The 16,423-nt window shown below is 53.3% G+C and overlaps 1 protein-coding gene across 1 annotated transcript in view; it reads left to right on the plus strand.

Annotated features, from left to right (window-relative positions):
* Positions 1-359: 359 nt before the first annotated feature.
* The window catches only part of GPSM1 (G-protein signaling modulator 1), a 68,624-nt gene continuing 52,560 nt past the window's right edge, over positions 360-16,423 (plus strand). Inside the window, exons 1-7 of the mRNA XM_015417109.1 lie at positions 360-580; positions 903-1,038; positions 6,151-6,293; positions 6,796-6,919; positions 7,806-7,921; positions 10,609-10,764; positions 13,990-14,098. Coding sequence (XP_015272595.1) covers positions 360-580; positions 903-1,038; positions 6,151-6,293; positions 6,796-6,919; positions 7,806-7,921; positions 10,609-10,764; positions 13,990-14,098 — 1,005 coding nt within the window. The remainder of the gene's footprint in view (positions 581-902; positions 1,039-6,150; positions 6,294-6,795; positions 6,920-7,805; positions 7,922-10,608; positions 10,765-13,989; positions 14,099-16,423) is intronic.

Genomic DNA, 16,423 nt, shown 5'->3' on the forward strand with positions numbered 1-16,423 from the left:
ATCAGGAGAAACTTCCTGACTGTCAGAGTGGTTGGGCAGTGGAACAGACTGCCTCGGGAGGTGGTGGATGCTCCTTCGCTGGACGTTTTCAAGTGGAGGCTGGACGACCCTCTTTCGGGTATGTTGTAGGGCTATCTTTCGGCTATGCTCCTGCAAAGTGCAGGGGGTTGGACTAGATGACCTGCAGGGTACCCTCCAACTCTAACATTCTATGGTTCTATGAAAAGCTATGATTTTTTAGATTTTTCCTATCCTGAAAAATCCATTAGAAATCAGACTAAGAACATGTGAGGTTTTCCCCTGGGTGATATTCCAGGTTTTTAGATACTAAGATTATATATTTGGTATATTTCTGCAGGATGGAGGCTTCGTGTTTGGAGTTAGCCCTTGAAGGAGAACGTTCATGCAAAGCTGAGGATTTCAGAGCTGGCGTGGCTTTCTTTGAAGCAGCTGTGCAGGTGGGGACAGAAGATCTGAAGACACTGAGTGCCATCTACAGCCAGTTGGGCAATGCTTACTTCTACCTGAAGGAGTACTCTAAAGCTCTTGAATACCATAAGCATGATCTCACATTAGCTAGGTAAGCACCCTGCATCCAAAAACAGTTCCTTATGGGAGGAACAAAAATAGCATCTCTGGTATCCATGCAGAGCTGACCCTGCCATTGGCCAAGGAGGCTCTTTATTTATTTATTTGTTTATTTGTCAAACTTATACCCCGCCCTCCCCGCAAGCGGGCTCTTTGTCTAGTGGACTCCCTTGCAGGGACACCAGGAGATTTGTGGCAAAGATTAACTGCTGCTACTTGTAAAGGAAGGAAGTTCTCTAGGACTCCTTCACTTTGGATCTTGATTGTTACCATGTTCCTTAGAAGCCACTTCTGTCTTCTGATTGTCTCTGCAGAACCATTGGGGATCGCACTGGAGAGGCCAAAGCCAGTGGGAATCTAGGGAACACGCTCAAAGTCCTTGGGCAGTTTGATGAAGCCGTTGCCTGTTGCCAGAGGCACCTGGAGATTTCTCAGGAGCAAGGGGACAAGGTAAAGGTACTGGGCACCAAGCCTCTGCTTGCCACAGAGCACGAGAAATGCCATATGACATATAACTCTCAGGTAAAACTAGATGGACACCTCAGATGTTGTGTTTGGAATAGACGTCTTGAGTGAGGGAAATAATCTGACTTGAATTAGGGGACTGATTGATTTTGGCTTCATAGTCTCTCTCCGGCCTGCTGGTTGCATCTTGTCCAGCTTGGCCTATTTCGCAGGTGGGACACCAAAGGCTCATGGGCTGGAGGGGATGCAGGGGCCGAGGGGTGTGTGTGTGTGTGTGTGGGAGGGCTAGGCAGTAGCAAGGTTGTAAAAGGCAACAGCAGGAAACATTTTACATATATATGTGGTAGGTTTTTACCTCTCAGCCAGTGGCTTCCAAATTGGCCAACTGGAATAAAATTCATTTAAAACAACATCTCATCAAAAAAATTAGTATAATTACAAATAGCAGTTAACAATCAGTTGCTGATACAAGTGCAGTGGCCCAGTAAAATAAACTATTGATTCAAGAAGCAAAGGCAGAGAGGGAAAAACCCACACGATGTGTTTATTTAAGTATTCCACTTTTCTCCTCAAAGGTGGCTTGAGACAGCCAACAAAAACAGGTTTCAACAAATCTGTGCGCCCGTGGCATTTAAAACCCATAATCCGTAAAATGACAAAAACAACACATAACGGGCAGGAATCTGAAACATCTCGTCAGAGACTCCGTCTCCTTCAAGTGTTTTCCTGCTTCGCTACGCTTCCTAGAGAGGGAGAGAGCCACAGAACTAAAAAGAAGCAGCCGCGTACCCGGGTCAGCTGGAAGCTGGGCAACATGTCCTGGCCTGGCCGTGAAGGCAGAGCTGCAGTGCCACAGGGACCCGTGACCCCTACCGCACCTCTGGAGGCGTGGGGCACAGAAGGGACCTCCATAGGGCCCCCTGATTTACAGGAGGGCTTGTATGGGGGCAAGTAGCCCCTCTCACTATCCAGGACCAGGTAACACCTTGTCCTCTGAACTGAGCCTGTGAATGAATTGGCAGCCAGGGCACTTCTTTTAAGGATAATGCTGCCAGCAGTCTTGTGGAGTTTAGTACCAGTTCAAAGGCAGTTCCACAAAGAGAACATGGCAGTAGTGCCATCTGGATACCATCAGAGCTTGGATGTCCTACTTTTTGAGCGACAGCTGCACTATCTGCATCAAACAAAGTTGGGCAAAGTCACTACATATATCCAGGGGTCATTTCGTAGAAAAAGAGGTGCAGGAGCTCATTTGCATAACTCATTTGCATATGCCACACCCCCTGACATCACTGGAAGTGTGTCAGAAGGCAACACCCACCGCTCAGGCTCCACCCCAAAAATCTCCAAGGTATTTCCCAGGTCAGAGCTGGTGAGCCTATCTGATGGCACCAACCACCCATGTCAGGTAAAGAGGGGGGATACCAGGATACTAGGTCAATATATTTTTATTCTCCTTGGCATTGATGGCTGAGGTGTTTTTAGTGTTCCTTTTCTGTTTGACTGGCAGCCTTCCTATAGTACTGAGGCTGCTGCGTTGCAGAGTGATTACAGCTCATACTTTATTTATTTACATTAAGATCTTGAGATGTTTTAGCCGGCTCGCAGACCGGCTTATATTCCCAAATCACACCACACACCCCCCCACACACCCGAGATAGGGTATTTACAGTGCACCCCTGGACCCATAGGTCCTTTCTAGGATCCTAGCCTCCCAATAGGTGCATGCTAGGATCCGTTCTAGCTATTGTCTTTGGAGACGAAGCTCGGGCCCTTCACCTGAGCACGTGTTGACCTGACCGCGTGCGCGGACTTCCCTGGGTACACAACACTTCCTCTCTGTTATAGTTTACTGTGGGTTTTGAATCATTGCCATTTAGTGTTATTTTTGTCAGCCACAACAAGGTCACTTTCAGAGAGGAAAAGCAGGTTTTAAATAAATAAAGTTGACAGGTCTGGATCCAGAACAACAATGAAATCGTATCCGCTATTTTTTGCCTAAGCAAAACCCAATGATCTAGAGTTGTGGTCTTCAACCTAGGGGTTGGGTGGCAGACAGAGCCACTTGACCCCCCCCCCGCCATTTGGAAGTCCCCACACACGTGTAGACACAGCAAGAGTGCCATGGCTCTTACTTCTCTTTGGATGCACACGAAGAAGAGCAGGATGACAGGGTGACGTCACTCAGCAGCGAAGAGGAATCCTCCGGGGGGCCAACCATGGGTTCAGTCATCAACCTCTTGATGACTGGTTTTCGTTTCTTGTCCTTGGCCCTTTCGGTCTGTTGGTTACGGTCCAGCTCCCTCTCTTCCTGTCACATGGAAAGGCAGGGGTGGTGGGTTGCACAGGCCTTTCGAGGGCCCTGTGCAGGGCTGGTGCCAGGTTTTTTTGCACACTAGGCGAGGCTACCTTCTGCCCCCCCCCCCGGTGCGCCCACCAATTTCCAAACATAATTGCATTTTAGGAAGAATGAAAAACACAAAATTTGAAATGGCTAATATCTTTTTTTTATTATTTTGAGCTGGCTCTCAGGTAGCCTCTGTGACCTGAAAGACCCCCACTGGCCATCCTGAAGAGCTGCTGCCCATCAGAGTAGGAAAGAGAGACCTTGATAGGCCAAAGGCCTGACTCCGTTGAAAGCAGGGGTTGTGTATTCAACCGGTTATGGGAAGTAGTTGATGTCACTCATTAAAGTACATTAAACAAACAAACAAATAAATAAATAAAGTGTATAAGAATGAGAATGGAAGGGATCCAGGTTCAAATTGTCGACCTGGAATAAAGCTCCCTGGATGGTCTTGAACCGGCCACACAGACTTAACAGCAGTGATGGAGCAAGGATAAAATGGAGAAAGGGAGAAATACGTGCATTGCCCTGAGCTCCTTGGAAGAAGAATGAGACAAAAAATGTGATAGACGAACAGATCTGCTCAAACATTTGGATGTATACTCCAATCATGTGCACAGTGTCTGCTCCTAAAAGTCCTTTTGTACACAACAGAGCTACAAGATGAGTTTTTACAAGGTCTCTGTGGGCAGCCCTCAGCAGTTCTCTGGCTAATTTACCTGTACAATAGTTTGAAAATACATATCTGCTCATTGGCTAATGCAAATTGAGGCCGCTGCCCGAGTCAGGTAAATCTTGGCACCAGCAAGGACAACTGGTAGGAAACAACTCTGGTTCCTGAGGCACAATTAAGGGGAAATTATTCTGCAGGAACCTCAGTCAGATAGAATCCCCGGCAAGAACAAGGCCCTTGACCTCCCCACCGCCGCACACCTCAGCCCGGCCCTCCCATCCCCCTAGGAGGGCTCTGTGGCTCAGCGAGAGGGCAGCGACCGCGGGGCAGGGCCAAATCCAGCTGGAAGGGTCATGTTGGCAGGAGGTGCTGGGAACACCCGTCCTCTGCTCGGCCAGGGCAGGTGCAGGGTCTCACTCAGCCTCCGGCCGGCGGGGCAAGGGAGCCAAGACATGCCTGGCAAAACCCTCTATGTGGGGCATGCCTTGCCACCACGGCTTTCTCTAAGCTGTGGCGTCTGGTGAGCAAGAATTCTACTTCGTGAGCTCCTGGCATGAGAGTTGTGAGCCAGCGATTGGGCTGCTCTGGAGCCCCGTCCTTCCTGAGCGAAGGCAAAAATCTGTGAGCTGGAGGCTAAAAAGCTAACTCAGCTTAGAAGGAACACTGCTGGCAACCCCTGAGCTCGGCTGAAGGCCAGGCCACCAGTGCCCAGTGAACTGCTGGCGTCCGAAACAAGCTGGCAGGATGATAGGAGCTCCCTTTCGGTCTGCCCGATGCTCCACTGCAAACTCCTCTCGTGTGCAAGCTGCGCCTCACGCTGGCCTCAGAGGGGCTCTGTGCAGCTTCTTGGCCACCAGCTCAGCCCGGGGGCACCAGAACGGGGGGGCAGAGAGAAGTGGGTCTCTCTTCAGGACACAAATCTAGCCCCGCAGGGAGTGGAATGGGCGAGCCACTTTCTCCCCGGCTTTTTTCCAGTGACTTGCAGAGGTTGTTTTTTACATGGGAGAGAATCCAAAACTTGCCCCCCAAATCGGCAGGGTCACTCCGCCCCGCCCCCCAGGCTTCTGCTCCTTCCTTGGGCTCCAAGTGCTTTGATCCGTGCCTCCCTGTGCAGGGCTCTATTCACAGCGCGGAGACATCTCTGCAGGGGGGCGGTGGTGGTGGTCACCCCCCATGGGAAAGGTTGCAGGGTGCAGCTGCAGGGGAAGGGTGGGCCTGACCAAGCTGGTGTGCGCCTGGCAGGCAAACCCGCTGAACTCTGCCCCTGGCCAGGCGCTGTCAGCCTCAGGAAGGAGGAGAGCCCCCCCGCTGACCCCTGCCACCCCCCCGCCAGCTGCGAAGCATCCTGAAGGCTGGGGGAGGCGCTGGGCTGGGCGGCCTGTCCGGTGGCGCCGGCAGCCTTGTGAGTCCTGCTCCAGAGGCCCAGAGAGTCTCCCCTTGCCCTGCCTGCGGCCCTGCATAGGAAGCTGGTGCCCTCCCCCCCTTGCGTGGGAGGGGGGCGGGTTGCGTAGGCCTTTCCAGGGCCCCGCGCTAGGCGCGGACCTGGAAAAGCGGGGGGGGTGTTTGCTGCATGTCCCTGCCCCCTGGCCTCCTCACCGCCAAAGCATCGCTCCGGTGAGCTCCGGCAGAAAATGAGGCTTGCATATATCGGAGGATGCTTGACTCTCTGTAAGCCTGGATCGAGCTGCAGATTTGCCCTTTTGGAGGAGTTTGGTGCCATCCCTGCTGGGCAGTATTGCTGAGCGGCAGCACACTCTGTCTTGCCAGGACGGAGCTACAGTTCACTGGTCTTCATCGAGCCCATGACCCCTTCAGGTAACAGTTTAAGGGATCCGCGGACTCCCAGTGGCCATGCCCAGTGCTGGGAGGTGCATGCCCATGGCTTAGTGGGGCTTGGATTAGGCGCTCCCAGGACTGGCTTGCTGTTCCTGCCTGTGGTGGGGCTGTGTTAAGGGGGGTGCCTGGAAATGTGGGTTCAAGCGTGATGATGATAACCTGAAATGAAAATCTGTGTGACCAGACCTTAAGATAAGGCCCGGGAAAGAAAGCTGGCTCAGTGAGTCTTCTGTTTGTTCAGGTAGGGGAGGCCAGAGCACTGTACAACATTGGCAACGTGCACCATGCGAAAGGCAAGCAGCTGTCTTGGAGTCTGCCGCAGGAGCCTGGACACCTGCCTCAAGAGGTCAAGGAGACTTTGGAAAGGGCATCCGAATTTTATTTGTGAGTTGAGTACCAGCCCCTCCTCCATGCTGCCAGCAGCAGAATTTAACCTTTGGGGTCCCTCGTGCAGACCCCTTGGCCCTTCCCTCTTGGTGCCGCCGTCTGGGAAACAAGCCGTGGCCCCTCCTTCCCCGCTGGGCCTGGCAGGGGCACCCTCCGCCTCCCCAGGATTCCTGCAGGGTCCCGGACCAGTCCCCTGCCCAGCCTTTGGCGGTCATCAGCACTAGCCTCTCCATGGACCGCCTGGGGGGACTTGAGACACCTGCTAGTCCCATTTGTTGATTCCCAAACTAGGGGCTAAATTAAGATGTGCTGATTGGGATAGAAAATCAAAATGCGCACCCCCTTCCTGCCACTCTGCAAGGCCTGCAGGATGTGCCAAGACCTGCCGTCTCTGAAGGGGTCCCAGTGCCGGGGGCAGGCGGGCTGTGCCGCTGCTGGCGCTGCTCTCTTTTTGAGACGTGCCGACTGCAGTCTCTCCTCCCTTTCTGGTTTCCTGCAGGAGGAACCTGTCTCTGGTGAAGGAGCTGGGAGACAGAGCTGCTCAAGGCCGGGCCTATGGCAACCTGGGCAACACTCAGTATTTGCTAGGCAACTTCAGCAAAGCTGTTGCTTTCCATAAAGAGGTAAGACCGGGTGATATTTCCAAGGAGGCCTGGAAGCTTCTTTGTTTAGGTCCCCCCCCCCCCCGGCCACTTGTAGTCCAGTTACTGGCTATTTTTCCACATTGCGTAGTGTTTTTTAAAGCAAATATTTATCCCTCATCTTTACAGAGCTCATTTATTTATTTTATTTATTTATACGTGAGAGTAGCTTGGGAATGCGCTGGCAGGGTCTGCTCAGGACTTTAGATCAAACAAGGAATGTGGGTGAAGGTCATGAGAGAGAGAGAGAGAGAGAGAGAGAGAGAGAGAGAGAGATTTTGTCCTGTGTCCTGGTCTTGCAGGGAGGCTGTGCTGCTTGTCTCTGTGTGTCAGCAACAGGGCCACATCCTTATTCCGTCCCGGCAGAAGAATGCACAGCCTTGTGGTAAAGCTGAAGCCTGAGGGGTTGCCTGGTTTCCAGACACCGCTTTTGCCGTTCCACCGCTGGGGAGAAAGGCCCCATTGGCCACCCATTTGGGGAGGGGTACCACTCCTCTGTGACACAAAGTAGTGTTGGGCCTGGCCTGTGTGCACCCTCAGAAACCACAGCAGGTGAAGAAGGCCTCCAGGTGGGAAGAGGGTTAGGGTTCCCCGTTTAGCCCCCGTCGCATGCCTGGCAGAGGCCAAATACTCCATGCAACAAGAGCTTAATTTTGGAGCACTTCTCCAGCTTGCACAGATGAGCTCTTGTTGGCACAGAACTTGTGCCTTCCTTGTTAAAAGTGCCGAGTGTGCCCCGCCCCAGCCTTGGCTGTGTGGCTTCCAGTGGCTTTGCCTGCGTGTGTCTTCTTGGGGTGTGGGCTGGGGAAAATGCTTCACTGGCAGATGTTGTGACAGCAGCTGAAGCCACCTGCCTAATCCCTTTCAGAGACTTGCCATTGCCAAGGAGTTTGGGGACAAGGCAGCGGAAAGGAGAGCGCACAGCAATTTGGGCAATGCCCACATCTTCCTGGGAAGGTTTGACATCGCTGCTGAGTACTACAAGTAAGTGGGGAGCCCTGCGTGGAAGCCGACAGCATCCTTTCTTGGCACTGCACGAGGCGGCTCTTACTGAAGCATTGGCTGGCCTGGTTGGGCTTAGTATTGCCCAGTGCAAAGATGGGAGCAGCTGTACGTTTTTGCCCTTCAACATAGTTTTTGGGAGCCATCAGTGAAGAGAACAAGAATGGCTTAGGGCGAAATTTCCGGTACTCTCACCAGTGTACAGGTCTGTTGGGGGCAGCATGGTGTACAAATCTCCCTCCTCCTGGTTGGTGCCAGGACGTCTCAGAACGCTCTTCTCCGTCGCCTCTTGCAACTAGGATTGCTCTTTGGAAATCTGGATGGAGAAAGTGGGAGCCAAAACATGGCAGTAGCTTGGCCTGGAGGAGGTGGGCCACAGGCAGTAAGAAAGGGTTAAACAGGGCTCTGCTTTCATTGCGGGTACAGAGAGAGAGAGAGAGAGAGAGAGAAAGAGAGAGCTCTCTTACCCTTCTGGGCAAAGGAAGAAGAAGAGATTGGATTTATACCCCGCCCTTCATTACCCAAAGGTGTCACCCACGAGGCCACCCACAGCAGGGCTCCGCAAAGGGGAAGGTGAGATCTGAGGAGATGAATACCAAAGGGGGGGGGGCTCAGTCCCTCTGCTAATATTGGCTGCTCCTCAGTTTTAAAAAAAGAGCATGGAGAACCCTAGCTCTTTTTGTGAAGTCCAGAAGAAGAAGAAGAAGAGATTGGATGTATACCCCATGGCCCTTCACTACCCAAAGGAGTCTCAGAGCGGCTTGCAAACTCCTTTCCCTTCCCCTCCCCACAACAGACAGACACCCTGTGAGGCAGGTGGGGCTGAGAGAGCCCTGACAGAAACTGCTCTTTTTCAAGAACAGCTCTTATCAGAACTACAGCTTGCCCAAGGTCATCCAGCCAGGTGCAAAAGGAGGAGGAGTGGGGAATCAAACCCGGTTCTCCCAGATTAGAGTCCGCACACTTAACCACTACACCAGACTGGCTCTCGTGTTTGCCGAGATTAACATGAGCTGGCTGCAGCAGCTGATCATCCAGACCACTGAAAGAACAAATGTCCGTCTCCTTTCCATGCTGCAGCTGGGGAAGGGGGCGGGGGGAGAACACTGGAGCCCCGACCAGGATGCATAGAGCGCGGCTGGGGTTAGCAAACGTGTGAGTCCTGCCCCCTGACTTGCATGGATTCTCAGTCTGTGCTCAGGGGAGGCACAGGAGTGGGGCCAGGGCATGCACTGCCCCTCCTTCCCTCATATACAGACGCCTCACGTTCAGCGTGACGGACAGCCCCACCCTTAATTTTCACCTAGGAGTCAAAAGCAGCACCCCCCTAGGGATCCCCCCACCGACATGATGCCATCCGGAAGGCTGGAGCAGGAGAGGGTGATGGCTGGGCAGGCCAGGCTCGCATAGTTCTGACCTTGGAGCACTTCTGTCCTTCACTGTGTGACTGAGCCAGTTTGGCGTCGTCGTTAAGAGCGCGGACTCTAATCTGGGAGAACTGGGCTTGACTCCCCACTCCTCCACATGCACCTGGCTGGTGTGGCCTTGGGTCAGTCACAAGTTCTCTCAGAGCTGTTCTCTCAAGGGCAGTCCTTGAAAGAGCTCTCTCAGCAGCCCCGCCTGCCTCCCGGGGTGTCTGTTGTGGGGAGGGGAGGGGAGAGGAGTTTGTGAGCCGCTCTGAGACTCCTCCGGGTAGTGAAGGGCCATGGGGGACAAACCCAATCTCTTCTTCTCTTCTTCTTCTCTCTTTATGGTCCCGCTGTAGGAAAATCTAAACTTCAGGGAAGATCTTGTGTCCTCTCATGCTTTCTGTGTGCAATACTGGCACCTTCTGTTTGTAAGCAGTTGGTGATACCCAGTTTGTTCATTCATTTTTGGTCCCAGAAGAGAAAACCCCAAACTGAAGATGCATCCCAAGCTCACCGTTGCTTTAGCAAACCGGAAGGGGAAAGTACCTTTTCGACAGCCTTTACAGGATATAAAGCGGGTTCTCCAGGAAGAGCACAGAGCTGAGAGGCCCCTGCCCCCGCTCGTCTGCCTCTCCCCAGGGGAGCCCGGGACTGGGGAGCGTACAGGGACCCACCTGCCTTCTCACCATTTTGGGAGCTTCTTGGAGGAAAGAGCCAGTGGCCGGCTTCCGCATCTCTGCCGTGGGTGGCCAGAGGTGCAACTATGCAGGGGTCACCTGGGGCACGAGGGCTTTGTGAGGCCTGTAAAGCGGCTGAGTCCAAGCTGGCTTCTCAGTCTGGGCAACTCGCTGTTGGACAGTTTTCCGCACCTCCTTGTCTCCAAACGAGAGGAGGAAGAAGTTTTGTTAGGCTCAGATTACTCAAAGCTTGAACGCTTGTACTTTAGTGTCAGTCAGGCTGTTGGTCGTCGTTTAGATCCGGGCACATTCCCTTGAGCGGGATGGGCACAGGGCATGCCTGGAGAGCCCCCCCCCCTTTTGTGCCGGCCCCCCAGCAGTCCCTCTCTGATCCGGGGTTCTCAAGGAGGGCGGTGCTTTCCCTCAGAGCCATTCCGCTCCTGTCTCCTCTGCTGCCCGTCTTTCTTTCAGTCCGCTGACTGGACAGCGTCTGCCACAAAGATAAAAGTGTGTGTTGGACTTTGTCTCCAGCTTAGGAGGCTGCCTTTCCTCCATGATATCAATTCTGCCCTTTTCCACCTAGGAAAACTCTACAGCTCTCCAGGCAGCTGAAGGACCAAGCTGTGGAGGCTCAGTCGTGCTACAGCCTTGGGAACACATACACCCTCCTCCGAGACGACGAGAGGGCCATAGAATACCACCTGAAGCACTTGACAATTGCACAGGAGCTTGAGGATAGGTGAGGAACTCCAGATTCTGTAGAAATTGGATTTTTGGTCTTTTACTGTACGTTTCTGTTCTAGTTGGGAGTGGGAGATCTCCCAGACCACCTCCCCGCCCCGCCCCCCCCGTATTTCTTTTGAGGGACCATTTCAGTCAGAGGCGCCCAGGGACCTGTGAGGGCGCCCAACCCTTTGGCCGTCTTGTGGAGACACAGGTGTTTGGTGCATTTTCTGTTGCAGCCCACGCTGGGCCACAGGTGTGTTGCTTGTGACACCTTGGGCAAGGTCCACCGATGGGGGGGAGGCTGGGGTGTTCTCCTCCCAGACAAGCAGGTCCATGGCCTTCCTGTGGAGGGAGGAGGGCACGGCCCTTTGTCCTCCCCCCCTGGCTGCCTGTTTACCTGAGCTCCTGTGATGATTCTCGGTCTGATGCTGGAGCAGCTCAAGGCTTTCGTCAGCTGAAGCTTTGGATACAGCTGCTTACGGACACCAGCTCTTTGCAGGGGGCAGTCACTCTGGAGACGGGCCTGTGTGGTGACCAGGACCCTAGCCGGCTTCTTCTGGGCCCTTCTCTGGGAGAGATGTCCAGTCCAGTAGTCAAGCAATTGCCTCTCCAGGATTGGGACCAGATCGTTCAGATGGTTCAAAGGCCTAAAGCTCAGAGATGTCTGGAAGTTCATCTTGGCATAAGAGTGATTTGGCGGCAGGAGGAGGAACTCTTGGGTGGTGTACAAAATTGCCCGCAGATGAAGGATCTGTTTGGTGGGTTGACAGGAGGTTTCCTCCACCTTGAGGAGAGAGTCAGGGGGTTTGAGAGACGCCTCAACTACGTGGGTGCCTCCCCCTGGAGGGAAAGAGTTGGGCCGTGCAGGCCCTGAAACCTGACAAACCTTGTTTGGTCTTAGAAAAGGCCTTCAGGGCTAAAGCTGCCCCAGAGAGCAGAGGCCTGTGTTGGTGGGCCTTGTGAGGTAAGACTCCTGGCCTGAACATGAAGCATATGCGGCACCATCTGAGGAGGAGCTGAGGCTCTTTGGCTTGGCTTGGCATCCCCACGCCCCGTTTCTGCCCGTCCTCAGAGACGTGGGTGAGGGAGTCCTCTCCGCCTCCCCTGTCTGAAGGACAAGGGGAGGAGGCCGTCTTGACCATCAGGCCGAGACCCTCTCTCTCTCTCTCTCAGAGGGATTAGGGGAAGGAGGCTTTGTTCTTCCCTCCGCCTCCCTGACCCTTTCAGGATGACCTCCTGGCCCTTGTGCAACATGGGGCCTTGACAGATCTCCAAGCAGCTTTGCAGAGCTGGGCCCAAGTTGGGAGAGGGTGGCTCACCAGCAAGAGCTGCTGGAGGGAGTGGGGGGGGAGGGAAGGGGACACGTGGGGGCTTCTCACCCTGGCCCGCGTGGCCGGCTCTCCCTCGCCAACAGTAATCTAGCCACCACCTTCTAGCTGGCAAGAAGAGGGGAGCAACTGGGCTCCAGTCTACTACACCCACTCTCCGTAAAGAGCCACTTGCTCACCCACAAGCCCGCTGTATTTTTATCTCACGTAGCCAAGTGGAATGGAAAAACCTGCAGGCCTCTTTGGCTGCTTATTCTTCCTTTGGACTTCCAAGATGCTCGCTTCCACCACCAGCTTTATTTTGGGCAGGGATTCTGTGCTAGGCGGAGAAACAAAAATTTGCTCCTGGGTCACTTTTGCAGCATAGAAGTGCAGAACGTTAGAGGAAGGGACTGCCTCTGGCTGAAGAGATGCATGCCATGCAGGGCGTTAAAGACAGCAGCCCTACCAGAAAGCAGAGGGCAGCCACGCCTCAGCAGGGTTCTGTCTGGTTGCCAGGTCTGCCCCATGCTGGGGGAGCGGCTTATTGCAGTTCCAGGGTCCCCTGCCTCAGACTCCATACTCCAGGGCAGCAGAGCCAGGCCACTGGAGAGGGCAAACCCTGAGCTCCCTTCCTGTGTTTACTCTTCTGTCACTGTCCCTTTGATAGGTAGGTTTATTCTCAGGGAAAACTTCCTTCCATTCATTCCCTGCATGCGCCAGGGAGTGCACCCTGCCACCTTCTTGGCACCATGACCCAGATGGCCTCTCGCCATATCTGTCCACCCTCAGTAAGTTAGACTCGAATGCTATCCTATCTCTAAACTTTCCTATCTAAATTGTAGTTCTAGAATAAAGTGACTTGTCTTAAACTAGAAAAGTGGCTCTGTGTAGCTTTGTAAGCTGGGTGACCTGGTGCAAAGATGCTCCTGCGTGTGTAGCTTTGTTTAATGCACTTTGCTAACTATACCCGTTAACCCAACGGCTGGTTTAAACCCCCCCTAACTTCATCCAGAACTTTGGCAAGGCTTTTGATGGAGATGTGCTTCTTGTCATGAAAGCTGGAGCGAGGCCGACTTTGAATATGTGTTAGTCACACAGCCACTAGAGGGAGACAAAGATTTAGTCTGTGGCCAAGAAAGCGGTTTGTGGAAGAGGTCTGCATGCCTGCGAATAAAATCCTGTTGGTCTTGAAGGCGCCTGACTGGACTCAGACTTTGTTTTCTCTAAGGGCTGAGAGAGACGCTCACTTGGTGAACTCGCTTCAGTCCAGTTTGTCTTAAGGCTATGGAAAAAAAAGGTTGCTGCTTCCCATAATATCACTTTGTTGTTGTTCAGTCGCACAGTCGAGTCCGACTCTTCGCGACCCCATGGACCAGCTCCCGCCAGGCCTTCCTGTCTTCTAGATAACACTGGAGATCTAGAATTCTGCAAACCGGCTGGTGACCCCGGGCCCTAAGGAGGCCAAGCTTGTGGCAACAAGGGCCAGGTCTTTCTCAGTGGCGGCTCCTACCTGGTGGAATGAGCTCCCGGAAGAGATCAGGGCCCTGTGGGACCTTGTGCACTTCCGCAGGGCCTGCAAGACAGAGCTCTTCCGCCAGGCTTACGAGTAGGAGCCGCCACGGCCACTTACACCACCGCGCCTTTTTAGAGAGAGACCACTGTGGGGGGTGGGGTAACATCTTTCTATTACCCCAGCCTTCCCCCTGCTACACAAGATGTTAGGAGTCTATATGTGCATCCATAGAATTGATTTTAATCTGTTTTAAAATCTGTATTTTTGTATTATGTAATTTTGTATATCGTATGCACTTAGTGCCCTATGTGAGCCGCCCTGAGCCCGTTCGTGGGGAGGGCGGGGTATAAATACAATAAAATAAATAAAATAAAATAAATAGTTATGATGTAATGATGATTTCCTGGTTTTGCAGAGTGGGAGAAGGTAGAGCCTGCTGGAGTTTAGAAAACGCCTACATCTCCATTGGGAGCCATGAACAAGCCTTGCACTTTGCAAAGAGACATCTGGAAATCTCCCAGGAAGTAAGTGGAGTTACTCTGTTGCTGGCACCATAGCATCTTCCTCCTCCTGTTGACTAACTGGGCTGCTTCTCCAAGCCTTAGAGGGTATTTTCCTTCAATCAGGTTTTCCTTTGGGGGAGGGAGGACAAACTCTCCCATACTCACCCAAGGGCAGCAGGGCTTTGGGGATCTCTGTATTCATTTCATTTTTTTAAGGAATGAAAAGAAGCTTCATTATTCTCTAGAGTGTTCTCCTTAATGTGCCAGTTAAGGTAGTTCTTATGAGGAGTTCAAGGGCTTCTGCCTGTGGATCAGGCCTGTAGTGGCCATGGGAGATAGTCTCGGCCACGCTATCCCCCCCCCCCCAAGGCTTTTGCACCAAAATTGGGGGAGTCTTTCAGCCAACTCAATGTGGCCAGGGCAAAGCTACCCATTTGATGCAACCGCTTGGCACCTGTACCTGACATGCCGTTCACTCTGGGTGCCCTGTGTCAGACAAGCAAGAGTCAGGTACATATACAGGCAGGAGGCGGACTCCAAAGGCTCCGTGGAGAAGGAAGAGCGAGAGCTTTCTGGGGAGGAGCTGCCTCCCAGCGACGTGGGCCAGGCCAGGCCAGGCCGCTCGCCACCAACACCCTTCCGGGCTCCTGGCTCTTCCACTAGTCCCATCTGCAGTGGATTCTGAGCCCCCTGCCCAAGAGGCTGGCTCTGTCTTTCTTCAGCTCCCCTCTCCCCCTCCCCTCAAGGGTCTAGCATTGTTCCAGCCCAGCCAAGGCCCTGAGTGCTGTGGGTGAGTGTCACACATGTAACCTCGGTATGTGGGTTCTGTGGGGCAGAACTTGGAATAAGTCTTGCAAAAATTCAAAGGGAACTAAACATTTTTACTCTTCACTTAACAGCATATCATGTAACAAAATCATAGCTCTTAGTAACACAACAGAAGGGTGGTCTTTTGAAGCCCAAACAGTGAACTTTCCCCTCCTTCACAGCCCGTCTCTTGCCTCTTGTGGGTGGCCCAAGACGTCTCTAGCTGAACCCTCTGTGCTCCGGCTTCCAAGATGAGGGTCCCAAATGAACTCCCCAGCCCGGAAACAATAACGCTGAAATTTACCATTTAGCACAAAAGTCTTCCTCCCCTACCAGTTTCCTTCCACAAATCACAGTTAACCTTAAACAAGGTGTTAAGAGCTTTCCACACAGTCTCTGCACCCTTCCTCATTCAGAGGCTCCAGCCCTTCCTGGTTCATAGAATCATAGAATGTTAGAGTTGGAAGGGACCTTGCAGGTCATCTAGTCCAACCCCCCTGCACTCTGCAGGAGCAGAGCTGAAAGAGAGCCCCTACAACATACCCGAAACATGGTCGTCCAGCCTCCGCTTGAAAACGTCCAGCGAAGGAGCATCCACCACCTCCCGAGGCAGTCTGTTCCACTGCTCAACCACTCTTACAGTTAGGAGGTTTCTCATGATATTTAGCCGGTAACGACTCCCTTGTAATTTCTACCCATTAGATCTAGCCTTGCAATCCGGAGCAAGAGAGAATAGATCCACTCCATCTTGTACATGACAGCCCTTCAAATATTTGAAGACTGCAATCATGTCCCCTTTAAGCCTTCTCTTTCCCAGGCTAAACATGCCCAACTCTTTCAGCCTTTCTTCATAAGACTTGGACTCCAACCCTCTCACCATCCTGGTTGCCCTTTTCTGGACACGCTTCAGTGCTCCAGGCTAGAAGCTCCCTCCAAGAGCTTCATGGGGAGAGTGGGACCGGCCGATCCCTCTCCCTGCAGCCCCAATCCGAATCGCCCCCATCAGAGCTCGATGGGGTACATTCGTTCCAAGTTGCTGCCAACCGGAAGTTGACTTATCTATATATCTAATAGCCAAGGTGCCCCCTGCGTGCACATTGGGGGCACCCAGGGGGCAAAGAGATTTTCCTGCACATTTGTGCAGATGTGCAGAAAAATCTGAAATCTATAAAAAACTATAGGGGGGATACTTAAATCCCCCCCAAAAGTAAAGGAGTGTTCCCTGTGCATGCGCAGAGAACACACTCACCACTAGGAACTGTGGCAGAGCCATGCAGGGCTTGCCACCATTGCTGCTGTCGGCGGTGGCGGCGCGCAGGGGGGAGCCTTGGCGGGCCGGTGGCTGGGAGCCGCTGCCGTTGCTGCTGGGGGGGAAGCCTGGCTGGCCCCGTGGCTAAGTCCTGCACAGGGCTTGCCGCCATTGCTGCTGGCAGCGACGGGGGGGAGGGAGAAGCCTTGGAGGGCCGTTGCTGGGGGCCACGGATGTTGTTGCTGTCGGCGGGGGGGGGGGGGAGCGCGGGGGGGCCGGGCGGTGGTAGT

Source organism: Gekko japonicus, unplaced genomic scaffold (genome assembly GCF_001447785.1).
Source record: "Gekko japonicus isolate JY-2015 unplaced genomic scaffold, Gekko_japonicus_V1.1 scaffold867, whole genome shotgun sequence".
Lineage (NCBI taxonomy): Eukaryota > Metazoa > Chordata > Lepidosauria > Squamata > Gekkonidae > Gekko > Gekko japonicus.